Source organism: Orbicella faveolata, unplaced genomic scaffold (assembly GCF_042242905.1).
Source record: "Orbicella faveolata isolate gen_17 unplaced genomic scaffold, um_ofav_v1 contig_2, whole genome shotgun sequence".
Lineage (NCBI taxonomy): Eukaryota > Metazoa > Cnidaria > Anthozoa > Scleractinia > Merulinidae > Orbicella > Orbicella faveolata.
In genome coordinates, this window is record NW_028301547.1 from 31,967,889 (window position 1) to 31,991,882 (window position 23,994).

Below are 23,994 nucleotides of genomic sequence, written 5' to 3' on the forward strand. Positions count from 1 at the left end.
ACTTCCGCAAAATGTAATAAACTTAATAATGATTACTACAGACGAAAAAGAGCCGGTGCGCCCGGCTAACACTCCTTACAGTACATTTGAAGTTTTCATTTAGTTCAGAGTCGATCAGAGATTTCTGATGGTGGTGCACTTTCCGACAAAATAGTTAGTCCTCTGCAAAGTTCGTGAATCAGTATGACATACAAATTCCGCCTTCAACTCTCAGTTTTGCCAACCGGAGTCATTTACAGCACCCGTTAAGGGTGGCCCAAATCCAAGTACCAATTTACTTTTGCTATTTTGTTTTTAAACTACGGCAAAACAAACATATTGTTCGGTGGGTGAAAATAAGATCAATTTCGGGTGTCACTTTTGAAAATATATATTGCACTCAAATTTGCACCTAAAGCGCGCTTTTGGCTCAAAGCCGAAAGTTATGCATGTGGTAATATATTAGTGTTCCTTTTACAAACTGCGCAAACATATATATTGTACGGTTTAAAATAGGTTGAATTTTACGTGTCGCTTTCAAAAATATTGGACTCAAATTTGCACTTAATTAAAGCCCCTTGCCTCAAGGCCGGACCCGTATGCACGTGTTGATACGTGATTGGTCGGTTTTTCTTCCACTGTGATATATTGATGTAACAAGACTTGTTTATGACTAGAGGCTTAGAAATCCGTGAATGGACAAAAGTTAATTGTTTCATTGGGGTTTTCTGTTATTTACGTTGTTTGGTCACCAGCCAAACAGTTCAGTCGTTAAGTTTTGGAACTGTCAATCAGGCCTTATCATGCCTGCTGTCTCAAACTCCACTGCTGGGCACGCAACTGCAGATACGTACAAATATTTTCCTTTGAGCTATATAAATCCAAACCCTACTAAAAACAACTCGTAACATCATTGACACCAGAGAACAATGGTTTTTACACAAAGTAACTGAATCATGCAGATTTCTTACTTCAGCAAAATATAATAAACTTAATAATTACTACAGACGAAAAAGAGCCGGTGCGCCCAGCTAACACTCCTTACAGTGCATTTGAAGTTTTCATTTAGGTCGGAGTCGATCAGACATTTCTGATGGTGGTGCACTTTCCGACAAAATAGTAATCCAAGTACCAGTGTACATTTGCTATTTTTTTTTTTTTTTTTTTTTTTTTTTTTTTAACCACGGCAAAACAAACATATTGTTCGGTGGGTGAAAATACGTTAAATTTCGGGTGCCACGTTTGAAAATATATATTGCACTCAAATAAAGCGAGCTCTTGGCTCAAAGCCGTAACTGAGTTATGCACGTGATAATATATGAGTGTTCCTTTTACAAACTACACAAACATCTACATTACACGGTTAAAAATAGGTTGAAATTTACGTGTCGACGCTTTTAAAAATATTGGACTCAAATTTACACCTAATTAAAGCCCATTGCCTCAAGGCCGGACTCGTATGTACGTGGTGATACGTGATTGGTCGGTGAAGTTCTTTTAATAAAACACAAGTCCTGCATGGGAACGCTCAAATCCTCAATATTTGAGGTTGTTTATTTTCTTTGGCGATTGCTCTTTCACTCGAAGACGACCTCGTCATGATAAAGTCATGTACCATTACTATCCGAGCTACCAAATTTCAGAGGAAACGAGCGTTCAAACCAACAAAGACCAAGTAACGTTAAGGATATTGCGCAAGGTTGTTAGTTCCTATAGAAACTGTTTTGCTGAGTCGGCGGAAAGAGATCATGTCGGCTATTTGTCGACTTGACGTCAACCGCTGAAGCGTGTTTGCAAAAGTGGCGTTTCGAGCGTGACCGTGATTGTTTCCCTTTCATTGCGGTTTGCCTCGATATATCTAAAAGCCTAGAGGCGGCGGCGTTAATTGAAAGTTTAACAAAGCGAATATTGATAAAGGGGAGGCATGTCACACGTCATATCCTGAACACTTAGCTTTTATCAGAATTTGGAGGCTGAGTGTTGGAGAGTTAACGGATAACCCTTGAGCCCTGCTCGCCGCAACTCGTTCGTCCTCCGTACTTTCACAGCCAGTATTGTTCTAACGAGTCAACACCGCATAGCGCTCAGTCTGCTAAACTTGATGCTGCGAATCATCCGGCTTGACCCCACCAGTCGCTTCCCTCCCACTCTTTAAAACAAGCCACCTCAAATACACGTTGGTCATTGCCGGTCGCTCCCTCCCCTATTTGTTGTAGTATTTGTCTCCTTTGCTAGAAATCTTTTCTAATCGGCTCAGACTGAAGCGAAAGAGAATAGAATTTAACACTGGCCAATGCACAAATGAACTTCCCTCGATTCGGGTCTTTTTGGATGTCCTATTCTTTTGTGAGCAGAAGACGTCACCCATATACATGTAACATACTCTCACTGGTATTCGGAAGGAAGGAAAGCCTCCCTTTTATCCAAGCTCGAAATTATCGGTCAATACCTGACTTAACATCTATTTAAGATGTTCCACGTCATTTTTGCCAGGATACTGACACAAGAATGATTAAACAAACATCCTGGATTATATGCATACTTTAATGAAGTTACGTTTCAGTTCAATATTTTGTTGATAAATGGTGGTCATGTACAAGGAAGTCCTATAAAAATTAACGGCAATACAAAACATTTAATATGGTCGAAATTTTCTCGCCGACCTCATTTCAGCAATTTTCTTCTTGTCTTCGTCGAATTTCTTTCGTAAATGTGCGATATCTGTCAAATTGAAATTATGAAAAGAAAAACACACGAGTTAACACCGAGTAATTGTACTTATACATGTATTCTCGCTCTCTCGCTGGTCCACATTGCAATTGGTCCGTGTGTGACCCTCAGCTAAAGAATCCCACACGGCTCTGTCTTATAAATCAAGAAACAACACTCTGTTCCTCAAATGCGCCACACAGTCGTCTTTACTTCCTTGTTACCAGAGCAGGTAGAAAGGCTGATCTTCTTTCAGTCATATAGCCTTAAATCCTGCGGCACAAATTTACATTTTTATCATTATTAATATCTACTCACGTTCTCTTCTTGTCTCTCGTTGCTGAAACTGGTAAAAATTTAACAACGCCTGCTACAATAAAGGCAAACATAAAAGCATTAGTATAGACTATAGTGGTCAGTTATTAATTATTGAAAGTTCAAAGTTTTCACAATTTGATGTTTAGAATATAACTTGATAAGGGTCTTCTCAAGACAAAAGACTCTGGGTAATATTACAATATACATGGATTTCTCACATTTTCTTAATATATATATTTTTGAAATTCAGTTTTCTAGTTTTTTCTATTTTGGGGGGGCAGGCACTTTTATCATGAGCCCCTGATTAGGAGTATAGGTAACCACTCCCCAAAGTTTTGAAACTGAATTATAACTTATTACTCATTACTCTCACCTTGTCTCATAAGAACTAATCAGGAAAATGTGGATAAATGTACTTAAAATTTCTCTTTAGATTTCTACGAAAAATTAAGTTCTCTCTCACTCCATGTCTATCTACATCTACATCTACATTTAATAATCGATAATGCTTTTGCATCCAATCAATATAAAGTAAAAAATAAATAAGTAAATGATAAAAATAAATATTTGATGATCACACATGGACCACCTGACTTACAGATGAGTACATCTCACTCAGTAACTGGCTGGTGAAGTGGGTTTTTTTACAGTGCATTTATTTCAACCTTACCTTCTTTTTCTTCTTCCTCCTTTCTTGTAACTCGGCAGCATCCACTCTGGGTGCGGCAGGGTTCCGTCCACCTCTTCCTACAGTCACCCAGCCCTCATCATCAGGTTGGTTTCGTGTTTCAGCCTCTTCTTTTTCACTCTGGAGACAAAGGATGACTATTTAAAGGGGCAACGCCATCTGTTTTATTCATTACCACAACGTGAATCACAAGGCATCCAGTGACTCTTACTAACCAGGTACTACCAGTAACTAAATGCAATTATGCAGTCCAGAAAGCTCAAAAAATTGAAATGATGAACATTATACAAAAAAAACAAAAACAAAAACAATTACTAAAATATTGTGTACCTGTTCTTTTTTCTCATCAAATTTTGCCATAAATTCATCCACTTCTGCCTGTAACTTTGTGGAGTCAGGATATTGCATGTGGTACTCTTGAGTCCATTCTGCAATATAGTTTAAAACACATGCAATATGAAATGTTTATGGTCGCTGTTAATAAACATTGATTTTGGAATAGATATATTGATTCAGTTGAGGCCTTGAGCAACTGTATTTTTATTCTGAGCTTTCGCTGTTCTACGGCATCATCAGGGAATGCAAGAAAATATTCAGTAGTGCACGACATAGAAGTGGTGTACAGTAGGTGACGTGAATGATCAGAAATATTAAGGACAAGGAGTGTAAATAACACTATAACGGTGATGGAAATATACGATAATATGGACAATCGCTATTGAGTATAAGTGATAAAGCAGTTCAGATAAAATAAAATGAAAGTTCAATGAGTTGGATACATTCTTCACGGGAACAAATTTTGGAAATAAACTATAACATGGACAATCGCTAATGAGTACAAGTGATAGAGCAGTTCAAAATAGAAGGTCTCAGAGTTTGATGCATTCTTCACTGTAATTAAGTTCAGGCTTGCACTTTCGAATGCAGAACGCCTAGAATAATCAGCAAGTTGACAGGATCGTTTTCTTATGCGATTATTTTGGCATCAAGGTTTTGGCCGATAGTTACCCCTTGACACGTTGTAATGTGTTTTCTTACAGACAAATTGTTGTTATTCAGTTGTTCTTTGATGTGATCAGTCATGTACAAATTGTGTGGCGCTCCAATGTTGAATTTGTCACATCTGCAGGTGACTTGGTACACGGTATTTCTTCGTAGGCACAGGTTGGTATTTGAGGTAAGGCAGATTGTTCTTGTGCATGTGTTTTGGGTGTGGTGAGAGAGGGCTTGTATTAGTGTGTAGGATTTGTGAGAAACTCATACTGGGAGGCCTTCTTCACAGAAGATTCTAGTGATTTTGTTATCTAGTCGATCTGAGATGAATGGAATTTTGAAGTATAACCATTCTAAAGCAGTTCGGATAAAATAAAATGAAAGTTCAATGAGTTGGATACATTCTTCACGGGAACAAATTTTGGAAATAAACTATAACATGGACAATCGCTAATGAGTACAAGTGATAGAGCAGTTCAAAATAGAAGGTCTCAGAGTTTGATGCATTCTTCACTGTAATTAAGTTTGGGCTTGCACTTTCGAATGCAGAACGCCTAGAATAATCAGCAATTGACAGGATCGTTTTCTTGTGGGATTATCTTGGCATCAAGGTTTTGGCTGATAGTTACCCCTTGACACGTTGTAATGTGTTTTCTTACAGACAAATTGTTGTTGTTCAGTTGTTCTTTGATGTGATCAGTCATGTACAAATTGTGTGGCGCTCCAATGTTGAATTTGTCACATCTGCAGATGACTTGGTACACGGTATTTCTTCCTAGGCACGGGTTGGTATTTGAGGTAAGGCAGATTGTTCTTGTGCATGTGTTTTGGGTGTGGTGAGAGAGGGCTTGTATTAGTGTGTAGGATTTGTGAGAAACTCATACTGGGAGGCCTTCTTCACAGAAGATTCTAGTGATTTTGTTATCTAGTCGATCTGAGATGAATGGAATTTTGAAGTATAACCATTCTGTGTTTGCAGTTTGGGGGTCATGTTGGTGATGGCATTTAGTTTCCTCTATGATGTTTATGGGATATCTGTTAAGGCGAAAGATGTTGTCAAATGCGCAGTCATGTTCATTGGATGTTGTTTGGCATTATGGATGAAGTTAATCTTTGAGTTTCTAGGTAGGGCTGACTGATGGTACATGAATAGCGGCTTCTTCGCTGGTTTTTTGTAGAACTCAAAGGAACTTTCACCATTTTCCAACCAGTCACAGTCACAAAATCAAGATTTTCTTTCATTCCCTGATGATGCTGTAGAACAGTGAAAGCTTGAAATAAAAATAAAGTAGCTAAAGGCCTCAATTGAATCAATATATCCATTCTGAAATGTTACTGAAGGACAACTTCAAACATTTATTGATTCTTGGAGTAAAGCAAATTTTTATTCAAAATCAGATATATTTTGTTTTGGGTGAAGAATACAGTCACAGTAATGCTATTAAAAGTGCCAAAAATCAGAAATTTGTATGAGATTTTTGTAAATTATACAAGATACATGTACACATATTAACATGTAATGTGAAGCACGATTTACTGAAGAGTGTCACCAATACATTCATGTTTACATAGTTGAGTTTAAAATACAAGCTACTAGTGTGCAGTCGCGTGATAGCTTGCTTTACTATCTCTAGTCTGGTACAGCACTGTTCACATAACAAACATCCAACTAAACGTTGAGACAAATAAAAAATGGTGGCAGATGCATGTAAAATCAGAATTATAATCTATCAAGATAAACTAATTCCATTGAATCCCCGTCAGAGCTTAGGTCAGGCAATCTCTTGAGAGCAGTAACCTAATATTCACATGAACATGCATTAAAAATATCATACTCATCAATAATGACAGCTGTCTCTCCCCTCCCCCTTTTAAGTCTGAGTAGAGTATGGCTGATATTTCAAACTAATGTACACTGCATGGCAATTACAAACTACATACATGTAGTCGTAGTCACCTTTCCAGTAGTGTAAACAATGAGACTGATTCATGTCTTCTCTACACTTACTTCTCATTCCAGTTGGTATTGGATTTTTCTCTGTTGATAAAACCCTCACTGTAGAGCTATCTAAGTTTAATGCTGCAGTTAAGGAAGAAGACTTTTTGAAGACAATATAGCCAACTTTAAATCCCTATAGGAAAAAGGAATTAGGTTACTACATACATTGTAAAGTAATAGCATTCCAATTTGATCCTGGAATGCACCAGCATTTCTGAACGAGTTCTTGTGAACTCCTGGGTGCTCCGTAGGTAAACAAATTACATATCTACATTTTTTTTTTTTAATGATATTGTTAAGTCACATGTACAGTTACTCTCCTTTGTATACCAATGGCCATGTGGACCCTTCCGTGACTCATGGGTACCACTTTACCAATAAGATTCAATCAAAACATCGTCAGAGAGTAAACAGAATCTTGTACGGTTATATATCAGTCTTTTACGGCTTATGTAAGCTTAAAAGCTCAATTTGCTTAGTTATAAGCCCTCTGAAGGTTACCTTGATCGTCACTTTATCTGAAGCGATGACTAAACTTGCCGTTTCCCTTTCTACGGCTCCAGGTTGCTTGACAATGAACACCTCCTTTACTGCTCCACAGCAGCTAAATAACCGTTTTAACGAGCCCTAGAATATAGTTTCCAGAAATAATTTTATAAGCTACATTGGTGCGAAACGTGGCCATAAAGCAAAGAAGTTTAGGCTTACCTTTGTACAATATGGGGGGATATTCACAACGAAAAGCGTCTTATCTGGTGGCTTTGATGTATCTTCGTCTCTTATTGCATGATTTTTGATATAAAGAAAATGATAAGAACTAGAAGTGTCACTAAATTTCACGCACAGCGTTCGAAAACCACAAACTTCGGACGCCATTTTGATTTCTAACTGAGTAACCGCGCAAACATCTGAGCATGCGTAGCCGGCAAATAAGGAAAAACATGGCGGAAACCTTGGAGGACTTGATTGGTACTATTCAATTCCCTTTAACTTGTCTGCTTTCAGTTATTTTCCAATTATTTACAAGATAACCTGTCTTTTAGATAAAGCCACGGATCCATCCAAAAGCCGGGAAGGTGTGGATTACTTAACTCCAGTATGCGACAGAATAAATTTGGACCTAGATGGGTGAGGACAGTTGACTTTAGCTCAGATTTTGCGTCAGTTTAGTTAAGCTCTAAGGCTTAAGCTTAAATATATTATTGTCTGTTTTCTAGTCCACTAATCGGGATCCGTTACATTGCCACGAAAGTCAAGAGCGCCAGGGAAGAAGAGGCCCTTCTTGGACTTAATGTGAGTTTGAAAATCGCAATCACATCAGCCAATGAAAATGAGGCATGTAAAATGGTGATCCACACATCTGAGGTCTGCATGTTTGAAAGACAAAAGAGTTCCTCTTGTACAGATTCCTTAGTGCTGCTTTGAATTTTGAATATCATTATGGACTCAATGCTTGGGAAATCAATTGATCAATCATTGGCAATCGATTTCCTGGTCATTCATAAGGATTGATTGGCATTTCATCAACCAATCAACAACCAATAGGCCATTTCCAAGTTGCTTTTTGCCACTGTGTCAGTACAACATCAATAAAATTTAGTGTTGATATGCCGTCTCTCTGTTTGTTTTGAACCAAACAATTGAAAGTCTAAAGTTAAAGGCAAATGGTTTACAGAAGAAGTGAAATTGCTGAAATTTAGTTGTAAATGCAAGAAGTAACATGAATGCACAGTATTATTTAGGCATAAAATCTTATTAACATTCTTGTCATTATATTTTTGATCAGCTTATTGAAGCATGTGTGCAAAACTGTGGGCAGCGATTTCACACTGAAGTTGGAAAATACAGATTCCTTAATGAGCTAATTAAATTAATATCATCAAAGGTAATTGTATTTTAAGGTATACTGTACCACAAAAATGTTTTGCCACTATATGAATTATGTTGTTCCAGAACATATCCTTGGGGTTGTAAAGATGATTCTTCTGGAAATTCACACTTTTTTATCACAAAAAAAGGCACATGAAATTTATTTTTAATTTTCATGGGCACTTTATACATAAACTGTAGGTGAAATATTTGGAACTACTCAGGGACAGGGTTCGTACGAGTCCTGGAAAACCTGGAAAGTCCTGGAATTTTACTGTGGCATTTTCCAGGACTGGAAAGTCCTGGAAAAGTGCTACTGGTCCTGGAAAGTACTGGAAATCTGTTAAACTCAAGTAAAAAATATGAAATGTATGGTAGACAGCAAGGAGAATTAAAATTGAAATCTTGGGAGTGAAAGGGTTAATGTGAATTTTAGATTCCTGGAAAAATCAATCTGAGTCCTGGAAAAGTCCTGGAAAAGTCCTGGAAATTTGCTTCTGAAAAAGGGTACAAACCCTGGAGGGAATCTTTACAAACCATTACAAGTAATCTCCAATTTCAGTTTAAAAGGTCAAAATGTCTTGGGCTTGCAAAGAAGAATGTACCCTCACCTTCTCTCAAAATCTTGTTCACCTCCTCTGCATGTACTGACATAGTTTATTAAACACTTTTCTTAAAAAATGTCTAGGAAATTGTGCAGTATCAAACTTTTGATATATACCATGTGCATACACTGAAAACTGTAGCCCAATGAAACATATATTTGACATACCAGTCTCATGCGTTCTTGAGACAGCAATAAATGAGTACTGCCCAATTGTAGTGGACACCATACCTTCAACATTTTGCTTCTTGAACCTGCTGGAAAGGTGTTTTCCTTGATACGGCTAATTACATGCTTTTTGTACATGCTTCAATATAAAGATATCTTGTGTCAATATAAGGGGCAACAAGGCCAAGTGGTTTAGGGCACTGGTCCTGTAAAACATACAAACTATCAGTAGGTCGTAGGTTCAAGACACCCCCCCTCCCCCCTTTCCCTTCCTCCGTTACTACCTGGTCCACCTGGTCTGGAGTAATTATGTTAATTGTTTATTTGTAAGATTTTTTTTTTCCACCTAGTATGATGGAGACTGGACACCAGATGCAGTCAAGAAGCGCATCATTCAGTGCATGTACAGTTGGACCCTTGGTTTACCAAAAGAGACCAAAATTGCTGAGGCTTACAAAATGCTGAAGCAGCAAGGTAAGCCACAGCACAGTTTCAGAAGATCTGTTGTTTAATTCCAGAAAATATCCATACCTCCCCTACTGAAGGAATTTTTTCTGAGATTCCCCACCCCTCTGGAAATTCCAAATTAAGTTTCATACATTTCTTTAATTTTTTTGGTCAAGAGATTACAGAACTTCTTCCCCCACCCCCCCGCTCAGAGAATTGTAATCCCTGCTGTGATGGGAGTATCTCTGTATGGATTTTGACTGGAACTGCACAATGCTTTTGATTGTAATAAAACACAGTAACTTAATTATTGTAAAGGCAGTTAGTATCCAAAAACTATTTGATATGCAACAGAATTTATTTCATTATTTACCATTTCTCTCCTTGTAATTGAATCCAACAAAAAGTCAGATCTGCACTCATTTTTAATACCGGCAATTAAACCTTTGAAACAAACCTCATAACATTTTTAAATACTAGTATTTGATTGCATTACATGTATATGTTTTTAATATTATTTTTTTTGTACATTTTATACTTGTATGCAGCAGAGTGTATTTTTTGTGAGTAAGTTTACATAATGATTATGTGATGTAATGTGGACCATAGAATGGTGTAACTATTGAATTTCTTTTTATTGAGGAATTGTGACGAAAGACCCAGAGGATCCATATGCCACACCATCAGATGAAGTGAGTGTGCAAAGGAATATGACGTCTACATGTGTGCATGGAAACTTGCATTAATATTTCACTCGGATTTTGTGGTTCATTTACAGTAACTGCTATAGCCCATAGCTTTGTTGTGTAAATAAAAATGGTAAAATATTTTGGGAGAGAGATTTTTCCTGCAGACCTGACCTTCTGAAAAAAAGAAGTTCTGTTTAAAAAGTTTTACCTGCTTGTCAAGGGCAGAAATAATACCATTGTCATCTGCCTGAAAACCTTTTATTTAGCTAATGAAACCCCTAGTGATGGAAGTGCCATGTGGAGTTACAGTGGAACCCCGCCATTATTGCCACCCACTTCATTCTGGCCCATACAAAAGTTCAGTCAGTCATTTTCTTATTTATAGAGCCCTTTAATTAATAATACAGCCACCCTGTTAATACTGGCCAGATTTTTTTGCCAGTTGATGACCAGTTTAACAGGGTTCCAGTGTACAGTGTACTTGTAGTAGCAAAATATGATGGTTTATTTCAAAACAAGTGTAAAAGGTTTTAGAATTGCAACCATGCCAAGTGATAATGATTTTTATCCAAGAGTACAACCAATCAACATTGAATTTCTTCTGTTGATAGAGTAAACCACAAGAAAAACCAAAAGATACAATATTTCAGGATGAAGAAAAATCAAAGGTTAGCATTCACGTGTTTACAAAAATGAGGTGAATATATGTGTCCAAATATAATTGCGCTAAATTATCGAGTCTTACTGGCAATAATGACAATGGATCTGTGTTTTTTTACCAGCTTCTGTCACGTCTTCTGAAGAGTACTCATCCAGAAGATTTACAAGCTGCAAACAGGCTGATAAAGACCATGGTTAGACAGGTTCGTTCTTAGAAAGGATACAAGTGACACTGTTCAGCAATGATTAAGAGTGCTCAATGATATGCTTATCATAATATTCTAGAACACTAACAGATGTATATAGGACCGTCATAGAAATGCTACTCACAAACTTTGTGGAAACAAGATTGTTCATGGGTGATAAAAAGATTTTCAAGTCCCAAGCTTTCAAAGAGGCATCAAGCAGATGTCCGTGATTTCATACAGTTTGAAGAAAATCTTGGGAGATATGCCCTTTCAAAGGCTAAAGGACCCATTTACAGTTACTATGAGCTACCTACAGTGCATGTGCACCATATGTACCCATGCACTGTGTGTGTTCGCCACTGATTCTCTTATTGTAGTCATTGAATTGTGTGATTTTGCCAGGATGAAATGAAGATGGAGAGACTGGTGAAAAGAAACACTGAAATAGAAACTTGTTGCAATAACATCAAGCTGCTAACAGAAATGCTGAACCACTACAGCCCTAGTTCTCCATCCCAAGATAAAGAACTGATGAAGGCAAGTAGCACTTGAAAATTCAAATTGAGTCTCCATGTAAATGGTGACCTCATTCATGGGAACGGTAGCTTAGGTACCTCTGACAACATGGTATCATTTTAACCTTTCTTGAGAGAGTGTGTGTGAGAGAGAGTTTGAGATTTGAATTAAAATTTCCATTAGCAAGTCTTGCACATGTACATGTCTGTATCAGCAGCTAGCTTAGGTATGGAGATACAATCATGTGGTTTGTAATGGACCCTTAGGTTGGTTGTTTGGCACTTGAATGGGGCTAATCACTACCAAGCAACCATCTCTGTATGTCCCCCCACATAGACCCCCTCTCTTGCGTGTCTTCATGCCAACAACTGCACTTCTATACATGTACATCAGTGCCAAACTTTGGTTATTACAACATCTGTCTGTCCATCCATCTGCCCACCCATGGATCCTTTCACACATACATGTACAAGGAAGGGTTCCTATTTCCCATAAGCTAAGTAGCACTTTCTGTGAAGAGACACTAAGTTGTGATCTGAAGGGTGGTGTGACTGGCTGAGTTGTGTGCCAAACTCCGTTAGAGAGCTGTTATTTGAGAGTTATCCTTGATTACTTTTTTGTCGCAAATAGGAACTTTATGATGCCTGTGATAGGATGAGACCCCAATTATTCAGATTGGCCAGTTCAGCCACAGAAGATGGTGATGAAGGACTTGGTAAGATGAAAAGCTGTAAAACCAGAAAATCTTGCTACATTTTGTTCCGGATGCTTCACCAACAAACTCTAATGCAAATACCAACATTTTGCAGCTGATATTCTCAGGGTGAATGATGATCTGTCAAGAGTCTTAGAGTATTACCGAAGGATTTTCGGAATGCCCCCCCTGGCCTCACTCACTACAGCTGGTCCAGCCTCCCCTCCAGCAACCCAGACAGCAGCTGCAGAGGCTGGGGTAGGTGCAGGAGCAGGTGCAGGTGCAGGCGCAAGTGCTTCCACTCTTATTGACCTGGGTGCTACAAGTCAACAGGCAGAATCAACAGAAACACCTGTTCCAAGTGTTCTGGAAAATGAACTCAAAGCTTTGGGTAAGTCTGGTTACAACTATTGGAGAGTTTTGAGGATTTGGAATTGAAGAGTTGGGAGGAGGCTTGCTGAGTGATAAGCAAAGAAATGCTATGTTGTGTGTACCACCTACAGGGTAGGTACTGATAGGATAGGTGTCGATGATGATGACGATGACAATGACAATGACAATGACGATGATGATGATACATTTACATGTGGTTACCAGGTGAAGTTTGCCAGTTTACCTGCCTGTGCATTCCACACACTCACTCATCCTCATCAGGCCCATGAGGACTCTTGAGGCCTGTGCATTCCAAGCGTGGACAAAATGGACAATCATATATCATGTTGCTTGTAAAAGCAAATTCTATTTAGAAAGTCACAACAAAAATCTTTGTTTTCCCGTCCTAGAGAACAAGAAAGGCCATTGTTTTCGAACTCTATTGGCATGATGATGTTACTCTGTATGTGTGTGGCTGCTTGTTTCATGAAATTCCTCCCTTTTGTAGGTCTTCATGACATTGAACCACCTCCTGCAGCCAGTAATTCTCAGATACCTTTGCAGGTATGATTTGCTTGAGGTGTTTTTGTTGTTGACATTTTTGTGGAGGAGGAAAGTTAAACGCTGCTAAATACCAATGAACAGAATTTAATCATGGACATTACCGCAGTCATAATATTTTTTTTTTTTTGGCAACAGCCCTGATCATAGTTTTTTGTTTTTTTTTCACAACAGGTTCCTCAACAGCCTGGTGGTGTAGGGCCCTGGACTGTGCCAACTCAGAACTTTGGCATGCTCCCAACCGGTGTGCCCTCTACAGTGGGTGTGGTCAGACCAATGGGACAGCAGCAGGTGGTGGGCATGATGGCTCCAGTGTACATGGGAGTGGGACAAATGCCTCGAATGCCCTTTCAAGCTATGAGTCCTGGAGCAATGTCAGTGGCACCCAGACCAGGTCCAGTGAGTATGGGAACAACTAGCCTTGCCATGCCAACTACTGGGCTAGCAGCTCGGGGGAATCTTCCAGCAGCTGGTAGCCGGAGAGCAGGAGAGGAGACCAGAGCACCTAATGCCCTTGACTTGTTGGGTCAAGAAGTTCTGCAGAACCAGAAGCAGCAGCAGAAGCAGAAACAAACTGTCACTCCATTACAAGAGAAAGCTGTACCAGAGCAGCAGCAGGCATCAGCATCAACAACTGACAGCTTGCTATCATTAGGACTGGAGCCCAGCCCAGTGACACTTCCTGCTGGTGCCATGAATGTAGGTTCTCCTTCACCTGCTAGTTTTCCTCCTGTAGCATCACCTCCTAAACCAGCTGCACCTCTTTCTCTGGACAACGTTTTTGTGCCTTTAGATACTATTACACCAGGTTAGCAATGACAAGTTTGCTTCTTTGCTCATCTCACCTTTACATGTATCATGTTCATAAACTGTACTTAGTTTTCTTGAATTGTTTTTGTGTATGTCTCCCCACAACATGCATTGCATGTGAACTTGTAGGGCTGTTTGCTAGGAAAATAACAGCCTGCAGAACAGGTAGATTAGCGAAGCAGAGGGCAATGCGCGATACACGAGCGCGGAGCGCGACCAGGAGCGCAAAGCGTGGGCTATGAAAGTGACCGGAAGTGGTGTTTCTAGGAAGCGCTCGAGCAATCAAGCGTGGTGCATTTTGTATAGTATATACTTAATATACTTAAAAACTGAGAACGTGGAAAATCAATATCTGCCTGTCTAATTAGCTAGTTTTAAATTGCACAATTGTGCACTTGACAATTGCGAAAGTTTGTGTGTCTAGTCAGATTATTAATACATGTAGCTGGAGAACCTTTGACAAGAGTTAGTCTCTTGTTTCTCTCCCTCTAGTATAGGTACGAACCAATATGAGTGATATTTGAAAATTCTTCCAAAATTGCACGAGTCTGTAGGCGGGCGCAATTTCAAAAAATTTTCAAATATCACGAGCAGTCTACATGTACACTGTAGATCCTTAATTGCACGACGAGCTTTTACACGATTGCTCATTATATGATGGAGAAAATAAACGAACGCCCGCGCGTTAATTTGCACCACAATGCAAATTAAAAGTTTACGATAAATAGACCAATTTCGATATATTAAAATTCAGCCAAAAACAATAGACCCTAGTACGAGGCTCTGGGGAATAACAACTTAGTTTGTGGGGTTTATTCACCAGAGCCTCGTGCTGAGGTCTGTTGTGTTAGGCTGAATTTTAATATATCGAAATTGGTCTATTGGCTTGCTCTCTGCTGATAAAAATGAAGTAGTTTTGTCATAAAATACAAGATCTCAAACGCCGTGGTTTTCCTTCTCTAGGAAGCCATGCACCACTAACAGTACTCGAGAAAAACAACATCAGGATTATTTTTCACTTCGCTAAGGTGAGTGTTCTTTTTCATCTTTCCCTCCTGTTTTTGGATCATTGTATCCCATATCTTTGTTCCCACTAAAATTCTAAATGTTAGTTGCATCGTGCTGCAACTTGCTGGAAAGACAACAGGCTGCAACTGATAAACACGCAAATTCACTCAAAAGATTGACTTTTTTTTTTCTTATAAAACGTACGATGGCAGTAATAGCGAAATCAGCCGAAATCAATTGTAACTGATAAGTTTAGGTCTCGTAAAATTTCGTGAAAGTTATACATGCAGAACTCTTTCTACATGGGGTTCTCTAGCCCTGACAGCACGGAGTTTATCTGTGTTTTTACGACGTTTATTAGCCGTTGCTCAAGAAGAAAACTGCCCTCATATTAGAATTTAGCAGTGGTGTGACCAGGGGACCTGTTCATAATTGGATTATATCCGTTTTTTTAATGATAAGCCCTTACTGCTTTCAGAGCAGAAGCATAATGAACGTAACTATTTAATTTTACCTTTTTTAGACTAGTGCAGAATTGTCCAGAAGTGACTTGTTGATTGTCGTGATCTCCACTATGAGTTTCCTGTCTTCTTCAGTTAAAAATTTTGTCTTTCAAGCAGCAGTACCAAAGGTAAAGTAGATCCGTAGGCATATCAAGAAAGATTATTTTAACATAAAGAGATTTATCCAAAAACCACCCAATAAAAATAACTTGTACAGAATTTTGTACATGTATAAAATTACATTTATTTTGTTTTAAATGTTTTACATGTATCTCTAAGATATATATAGAGTTCTTTGCAGGCGTTTGTTAGCCCCTATAGCCAAAAGGTCACACTGTTTGACGAATGACCTCGTGGATGAGAATAGGAATGCATAGACAAGCAGTGAAAATTTCAAAATGTTCAAAGAAGGCACGACGTAATAAGTTATTCAACGAATGATGTCAATTCAATGTGGCATATATATGCCATCAAGAATGATGTACAGCTTTGAGATAAGTGAAGAATTATTGCCTATTTTGGCCCACTCGTCACGCAAAGTACTATTTTGATTGGCAACGTTACGTGACCAGTGGCTGTTAAGGGCCCTATTGTCACTCTAGTATCATTCTAGCCTCCCTCTAGGCTCGTCACGCAATCTTTTCTCCCCCAGTGCGTGACGAGACATACAAGAACGTCAGCGTAGTAGGCTTAAGTATCAAACTGGTAAGGATAGTGTTTTGTTTCGCAGACGATGAGAGTAAAACTTCAACCTCCATCTGGTAGTGAGTTGCCTCCTCATAATCCAATCCTTCCGCCATCCGCCATTACCCAAGTCATGTTGATTGCTAATCCAGCGAAGGTGAGTTTACCTTCTCCTATGACAGTGAATTTGCCAGAGAAAAAGGGTAAATTGTCGCACGATTACGACAGGTAATCGTATGAATGCAAGTCCAATGAAGGATTTAAACTACGTGTGATATTGAAGAATTATCTCACAATTGTGCGAGACTTCAGAAGAGCTCAATTTGAAAGGATTTATCACGAGTAGTGTAAATCCTTGATTGTTCGAGCTTTCATACGATTACTGATTTCTAATATGACTGAGAAAATGATTAAAGCGTGCGTTAATTTGCAAAGAAAATAACGATAAATTGGCCTGCTCTCAGCCAATTGCAATGAAGTTATCTTCTCTGTAAATAATAAAACAATTTGTTTGCATCCTTTTCTTCACTTTCGTTGATGATTTTTTGTTAAGGTAGCTAGGAAGTAGTAGCTGCGACAATCATTTTGACAAGTTCAGTATAAAAATCAGTTGCATATCCAAATTTTGTATGAGAAGGTCTTTTTCATTCAAGATCAATTCGAGTTCCTTTAGTATCCGAAATGGCAAAAGTGATGATTTTCCTTTGCTGTCGTTACGAGATAGCTGTTACTTGGTTAGTTGTGTCAGTAATGACACAAGTATGACACAATCTGTCCCAGGTTTGTCTCCTGACGTCACATGTAGGTTGAGTTTGTTGTTGGTTCTCGTCCTTTACTCCAAAAGATTTTCCCCGTTCTCTGGTTGACTTACCTGCACAAAATCGCGCGCAAGGTTTGTTAGTCGCAAGATTGTTATGTGCTATTATCATTAAAAAAATAATAATAACAATAGAATTCGCCAGCAAAGGAGAGCACTTTTGATATTTTACTGTTTTCTTAAGGCTGCGAGTGGCCCATCTTTTCGCCTTCTTTAGTAAAACGAAACTCTAGATGGAAAATGGCTAGCTAAGGGAAAAGAGAGACTAATCATTATATGGTTTGGACAAGACGAAACTCTTGTTTGCCACACTTGTCTTCCTGCAAATATCTCTTGTTCTTGTTAACTCTTTTAACTAAAACGTTTCTCGTTTGCTGTTAAACAATTCTTCTTTGTACAGGAAAAGATCAGATTAAAATACAAGATAAGCTACCAAGTTGATGGTTCTTCCATAACAGAAACTGGTGAAGTGGACAGTTTTCCCAGCGTTCTACAAGGATAAACATAATTTTAATAACCTCCAAGCCTCTGCTTGGTTAAACCACCTTAATATCAGTCTAATGACGTTAGGTGTTTAAGTTGTTATCTACAGCCTCAGATTTACACAAAATTGATTAAATTAACGAGGTAAAATCCGTTAAGGGAGAATTTTGGGCCAGTAGTTACTAAGAGGTTTTCGAACTGGAGTTAAACTGACAATTCTAAACTTAGATAAAAGATCGACGTTTTGGTGCTGTCAATCACAATGACGTCATTGATTATCTTAAAATCTGATTTGAGGAGAGTTTCATGCCTGAGAAACGTGACTGATGACGACATTCCCCTGTTTGGTTGATTTCGTGACCGTGATTGACAGTAGTTTAAAATTAAAATAAGCTGGATGTCACGGGATTTGGGAAATCAATTGACTCGCTGTGCAATCTATTTGGAAAGGTTATATGACTAGGGAAAAGAATATTTCCATTGACCTAGCGTTCCATTATACACCACGACACAAAAAAGAGAGAAATTTAACCTACATATATGCATGGTTATCAAACAGAATCTGTTTCAAAACTGAGGAGAGTAAATGGGTAGGGATTGTAGTATTTATTTCTCGGAATACACTCTTTTTTTATAAGAATATTGTTTTTCCGCCCGAGGCTGAACATTCTTAGTTTTCTGCCGATTTTAGGTTGAATATATTCTTGCGAATATTCTTAGATTATAGCGTATAACATTTCTGTTTTCAAATCTCTCTGGTGTCTGTATGGTGTTAAAGTAATTTTGGAGCCAGTCTACAGGCATTGAAGCCTAATATGACGCACATAACTTCTTGCAGAAATGGCTTTAGCATCGAACATACGGCTAGAGCTGTTTTTGTTACTTTTTGGCTACTTTGCCGTTTAGAGAAAGAAAGATTTTTATACGGTTTAGTCAAAAACATATAATTGGAATGTATTTACAAATTTTTAACAAACAACATTATATTCTATTCAAGGTCTCTGCCTCGGGTTTATTCGTAAAATATTCTTAAAATTTCGCAGCCTCGACATTCTTATAAAGTATATTCTTATAAAAAAAAAAGAGTGTGTCTAAAAAACCTTACTGAAATTACCTCAGCACTTGTAACCCTAACAAACTGAAGAGAGTTAAGATAAAAAAAAAATACAACTGGATGGAGCACGTTTAAAAGTGGAATCGCGAGGAATAAAGTTTTTGTGTAGCAGTCTGTATGTTTGTATTAAAAAGTATATGTAATCTGGATGTTTCAAAAATGTTATGTTTTCACATGTTATGTTGTAGAGCAGGTTTCAATTGAGTGTCCTAAGAGCAAAGTAAATCTCTATGGCCAATCATAAAGGACACAGGCAATGTAATGAACCAATCAAAACTCGAAGCAAACACATGTTACCGACACGAAGCGCGAGAAAACTTATGCGAGCGAGTCACGATTGGGTTTACGAGTTCTTCTGATTGGATGAGAATGACAGAGCGGCGCGATTTTTGAAGCCAATCGTGAACGTAATACGAAACGAAAGCAAATACGAATTACTTTAGACACTCAAGTGTAAACCACTGAAAAAGCGAGTACTTATCACCATTTCAAACTGGTGGAACTCCCATGGCAGAAATGAAATTATTTTGAGCCTCTTGTAACTGTAGTATAAATCGAACTGATTTTTATTCTACAAATACCTTGTGAGCGAGCCAACAGACTGTTATAAAGGCATATTAGAAACACAAAATAGTGGCTCGCTCACTTATCAACAAGAAAACCATTTTTAAAATTAAAGTTATGACATTAAACTATATGAAGTTATTATTAGTGGTTATTATATTGAACTCAAAGTATTAATATCTACAAGAGTTCATTTTGGATGAGTCCCAAGGAAGGTTCAAATGGCGGGGTGTAAAGCATTTCTTAATTGCGCCCTATAAAAGTAAGCCAAAATAAAGAATGAGACTTAAAACACTTTGCCTATTGGGATTTAACTTGACTCTGCGAACGACGTACCATTTTATGACTGACGGAAAGTTCCTATAGCAATCGTTTTTGTGCTTTGGAGAATCACCGTACTTGTCGGTCATTGTAATGCTTCAACGATTTTAAAAACACAAAATATCACAGCCACTCGAATCCCTTGCAACGGATTCGTCCTCGTTGGCGCTCACAAATGCTTTTAAGGTAAAGCGTTGAGTGTGAGGTCACTTTCTCCCTTTGAAATTTACACTTTCTGTTTGATTGAAGTCTCTAAGTGAGAGGTGGAAGAATTCGGAAAACGTTTAAATTCTGTCCACAGGGTTCAGAGCCACCTTAAATTTTCAAAACGTTTAAGGTGGTTCTGAACCCCATGTACAATTTTTTCAAAACCTCTGCCACAAGTTTCGTTTTATCCTGCTAATCAAACTTTGATAATATGCAAAAAAATTTCACCGTGCCGTTTTTGAATTGTAAGCCCTTAAAGCTATAATTGAGGTTGTTTTTGGCAGGTCATACTGTCGCTATGGTAACCTATTGTATCACGAAAATGATAAAGTTTTCACCAATGATCGGGCAGTTTTTTTTGATACTATGATTGAATCATCAATTTATAAAGAGTGGTTTTAATGACTCGTCAAAATCTAAGTCTGTCAGTGTTTTTAAGCCACCTTAAGCCACATTTTGAAGTTTAAATGGGAAGAGGCTTAATGAACCGCTGGTCCAGTTTTCTGGTTAGTCTACCGCCTGCTCGTGGTTAATTTTTTCTTCCGACTGTAATTAATGTTCTATTGTTTTACAAAAAGGAAAATCCACTGTGTTCTTTGGCATTGACATTGGCCATAGGCTTGATTTCAGCCGCTCTCTGGCGTCCCATCTTTCTTCCTTCCTAGGCTCGAGTCCCGAACAGCGGCTGGAAATCGAGCCTATAATAGCCAAGTCATTGTAAAAACATCACTGACAAAAAGAGATTGAACAAAAATCACAAATTTGCGTTGAAAAATATGCCAAAGAGAACTGAAAGTGAGCAGGTCAGATTCCGTTTCTTGTTGTTATATAGCTGGCGTTTTTCCCACTACAGCGCGCCTATTCAGTGGCTAGTTCATGGTCTAATTTTCGTTTGTTTTGTTTTGCTATATAACAAATCACTTAATGACTGGTTGCGAGGGGAACAGTGAATTTTGTTTCCCTCGAATCTCAATCTCAAAACAAACGAAAATTCTGAAAGACGCGCTGAGATTCCAGCGACAACATCAGGCCACCTGCAACTCCACGCTCTGATCACGTGCAACAGCGGTCAACACTTCGCGGGTAACAGTGAACTGTTATACAAAGCGGGAAATTTTGTTGAGGTCAGTCAGTTTTCTGTGACGACATAGGAACTCGCTGCCATGCCGTGTTTATTTATTAGCTGAAGTCAGCACTGGCAAAGGGGTCCCTTAATTTTTTTTTACTGAGGTTCTAAAGAAAGAAACTCATTCTTCACACAGCAAAAGGAAGGCTACCCCAGAGTATAGCGTGCAAGTTCGATCGATAAACGATCTTCCTGAAATATCCTTAAGTAGGCTAGCAAGCGCTGAAACAGGAACTGTTTGTCTATCTAAACGGTAAAATATAATAATAAATAACAAATAATGATAAAATAACCAGTAAAAAAATGCATTCACCGCCGACTACTGAGGAAAACAATTCACTGTTCTGTGACGTGCTTGAACGTTAAAAAGCTTGCTAGAACATACTATATCAGTTCGGGAAAAACCCCTCGGGCCACAAGTCAAGCATGATCTTGAAAAAGAAAAGAAAAAAGTAAATAATTAAGCATATATAATCATTAACACCTCATAGCTGAGCGTCGATATGAAGTAACTGCTTCATTCGTGTAATCCAACTTTTATTATTATCGTTATATTCGAGATTTTGAAGCCAAGATGACGAGATGTCACGCAGACCGAATATTCGTTTTTGTGGTCAGCAGAACTACTTGTAGTTTGACGTCATGGTCATAGTTAGTCTTTAATTTCTTTGTTTTAAAGTAGATCATGTTTCACGGGTTGTTTTCTTTCGATACTCCATACAGGCTGGGTGCATCGGTCTGTGATGTTTATGGCATATAGTATCGTGATCTGCGATCAAACCCACTCTCCCTCCCTCGCTGATTCAAACCCAAAAAGGAAAGAGGCCTGATCGCAGGTTAATGAAGTATTGCATCCCAGCTTACAACCAAGAACGTGTGTAGTCAGTGCTCTGGAGAGTTCGTGAAGGAAACGTTTTTTAACCTCACTCAGTTGACCCGGACATTACCGCTGCAAGAATTAAAAACAATCCAGACCTTGTCAAGGAAGGGAAATTCATACGGTATTGCATTTCCTTTTGCTTTATTTGGCAACCACTCGACCGTGAAAGGAAGTTGAGTTCTAGTCAGTCTTACATGTACATTTTGTCGCTCCGCAGGTAGTCAGTTGTTTGTGCTTGTTGCGCGCTCTTAGCGGCTGAATAAGGTTTAGCGGGATGATGTGTTCCCCAGAAGCAAAAGAGACTTGGCAAACGCCGAGACCAACTATCAAGGAGAGATGTATGTTCATGTTTAACAACGAGCTCTTGAGTGATGTGAAGTTTGTGGTAGGATCATTGAATGGCGAGAGCGGAAGAAGGGAAGTGATTCCAGCTCACAAGTTCGTTCTTTCCATCAGCAGTCCGGTGTTTCTCGCCATGTTTCATGGAAATATGGCTGAAACCTCAAACTTGATAGAACTACCTGACTGTGACTACGAGAGTTTGCTGGAATTCTTTCGTTATCTGTACAGTGACGAGGTGAAATTAAGTGGAACCAACGTTCTGCAGGTATTATATTTGGCAAACAAGTACATGGTGCCTTCTCTTGCCAATAAATGCACGGAATATTTAGAGAGCAGCTTGGACGCAGCGAATGTATTTAGTATTCTTCCTCTCGCGCAGAAGTTTGAGGAGCAAGAACTCGTAGAACACTGCTGGGAGCTGATTGATAAAAACACCGCGGACATTGTGAGATCAGGTGAGTTTGCTGATCTCGACAAATGTTTGGTTGAGAGCATTGTACAGAGAGAATCGCTCAACGTAACAGAATTTGATTTATTCAAAGCTGTTGCCCACTGGGCCACAAGGGAGACCGAAAGGCAAGGTTTAAATCTAAACGACGACGCCAAAAGACGTGTACTCGGAGAAGGAATTGTGAAAGCGATAAGGTTTCCAGTGATGACACAAAACGAATTCATGTCAGTTGTTCCTGATAGCAATATTTTGACAACAAAAGAAATTGTTGACCTAATGAAACACTTCAGCGGTGTACCTACAACTCCGTTACCGTTTTTACAAACACCAAGAAAGGGACCTATCCGCAAAGATTCAAAAAGCGGGCGACGTCGATTTGGAACTTACATTCCTCCATCAATTTGGTTCGGTCATACACGACGCAACCTTCAATCATCGCGGTGTTCACTTACTTCTTAGTCAGCTTGAACGCTGTTTCAAATTGTATGTCGGCGGAAATTCTTAACTGACATTGAATATTTTAGTTTTTAACTCAGGAATAATGTGCTTTTCATGTTAAGGATTCTCGTAAGTCGCGTTTTCACAGTAACTCACAAATGAACAGGAAATAGTTGTCAAAAAATTGTATTTGTTTGTTCATGGCTAAGACGCCCATTTCATTTTGTAGAGGCCAAAGTCACCTAGCTATCGCATATCACTTATCTCTTCTCCCTCACTTGTTAAGGGTTCCAATAAACTTCAGACAGGATGTCCTCAGAAGTAAATTTGGTGAAGTTCTCAAATGCTGACAAATTTCGACTACCCGTATCCTCAACATTTTTATACGAACGGCACGGTTCTATGGCCAGCCTGACTTGGAGCGCACTACTGAGGCTCCGTTAAGGGGCGGGGGGACGCTGAATAATCCATAATCCTGGGTAAAATTTCGAAATAACCGTATCCCAATTTTGTAAAAAGAAATATCCCTAAAACAATAACTCCTAATTAACATTTTGTGTCACGTTTCCCGGATACTTGTGTTTACATAGTGATAGATATAAAATTACATCTCTCCCCGACATCCACACTCACTAAAAGCCCACAGAAACATTGCATTACTTGTATTTTTCTTCCTGCCATCCACCATAAATCCTTTATATTGACCAAACTTATTCAGTCAAGATGGCTGGATATTGGCCTCGTTCTTTTTTCGCGAGTTTATGGACCTCAACCCCGTCTCGCCGGGTCCAT

At 38.7% G+C, this 23,994-nt stretch overlaps 2 protein-coding genes and 1 pseudogene across 4 annotated transcripts; 2 read left to right on the top strand and 1 right to left on the bottom strand.

The window, feature by feature from the left end:
- Window positions 1-2,504: 2,504 nt before the first annotated feature.
- LOC110069706 (ribosomal RNA-processing protein 7 homolog A-like) lies at window positions 2,505-7,590 on the bottom strand. 2 transcript variants are annotated; one of them, XM_089288701.1, is made up of 7 exons: window positions 7,395-7,590; window positions 7,188-7,313; window positions 6,696-6,819; window positions 4,025-4,122; window positions 3,677-3,814; window positions 3,007-3,058; window positions 2,505-2,700 (listed from the first exon to the last, which is right to left on the bottom strand). In XM_089288701.1, the coding sequence occupies exons 1-7, from the start codon at window positions 7,560-7,562 to the stop codon at window positions 2,615-2,617; spliced, it is 792 nt and encodes a 263-aa protein (XP_089144827.1). In that variant the 5' UTR covers window positions 7,563-7,590; the 3' UTR covers window positions 2,505-2,614. The 2 variants fall into 2 exon arrangements, with proteins under 2 accessions (XP_089144827.1, XP_089144828.1); XM_089288702.1 differs by lacking the exon at window positions 7,188-7,313.
- Window positions 7,591-7,600: 10 nt separating this feature from the next.
- Window positions 7,601-19,731, top strand: LOC110069731 (ADP-ribosylation factor-binding protein GGA1-like). Its single transcript, XM_020777274.2, has 17 exons — window positions 7,601-7,655; window positions 7,730-7,814; window positions 7,904-7,979; window positions 8,473-8,571; window positions 9,678-9,801; window positions 10,417-10,466; window positions 11,075-11,131; window positions 11,246-11,326; window positions 11,714-11,848; window positions 12,458-12,542; window positions 12,637-12,912; window positions 13,402-13,457; window positions 13,629-14,262; window positions 15,228-15,292; window positions 15,796-15,903; window positions 16,506-16,616; window positions 17,677-19,731. Exons 1-17 carry the CDS (start codon window positions 7,601-7,603, stop codon window positions 17,776-17,778), a joined length of 2,199 nt encoding a protein of 732 aa, XP_020632933.2. The 3' UTR covers window positions 17,779-19,731.
- A 2,060-nt stretch (window positions 19,732-21,791) lies between these two features.
- On the top strand, window positions 21,792-23,528 carry LOC149112846 (BTB/POZ domain-containing protein 2 pseudogene; annotated as a pseudogene). The gene is made up of 2 exons (XR_016206995.1): window positions 21,792-22,092; window positions 22,189-23,528. The product of XR_016206995.1 is annotated as a BTB/POZ domain-containing protein 2 pseudogene (transcript).
- Window positions 23,529-23,994: the final 466 nt, after the last annotated feature.

What these genes read in the sequence shown, in the direction of transcription:
- LOC110069731 (XM_020777274.2), top strand. Translation starts at nt 7,601, where the DNA reads ATGCGTAGCCGGCAAATAAGGAAAAACATGGCGGAAACCTTGGAGGAC. An exon ending in AACCTTGGAGGACTTGATTG is followed by an intron (nt 7,656 to 7,729) that starts GTACTATTCAAT and finishes CCTGTCTTTTAG; the next exon opens with ATAAAGCCACGGATCCATCC. An exon ending in AGGATGAAGAAAAATCAAAG is followed by an intron (nt 11,132 to 11,245) that starts GTTAGCATTCAC and finishes TTTTTTTACCAG; the next exon opens with CTTCTGTCACGTCTTCTGAA.
- LOC110069706 (XM_089288701.1), bottom strand. Translation starts at nt 7,562, where the DNA reads ATGGCGTCCGAAGTTTGTGGTTTTCGAACGCTGTGCGTGAAATTTAGT. An exon ending in TCCCCCCATATTGTACAAAG is followed by an intron (nt 7,314 to 7,394) that starts GTAAGCCTAAAC and finishes ACTATATTCTAG; the next exon opens with GGCTCGTTAAAACGGTTATT. An exon ending in GGAGGAAGAAGAAAAAGAAG is followed by an intron (nt 3,059 to 3,676) that starts GTAAGGTTGAAA and finishes CCTTTATTGTAG; the next exon opens with CAGGCGTTGTTAAATTTTTA.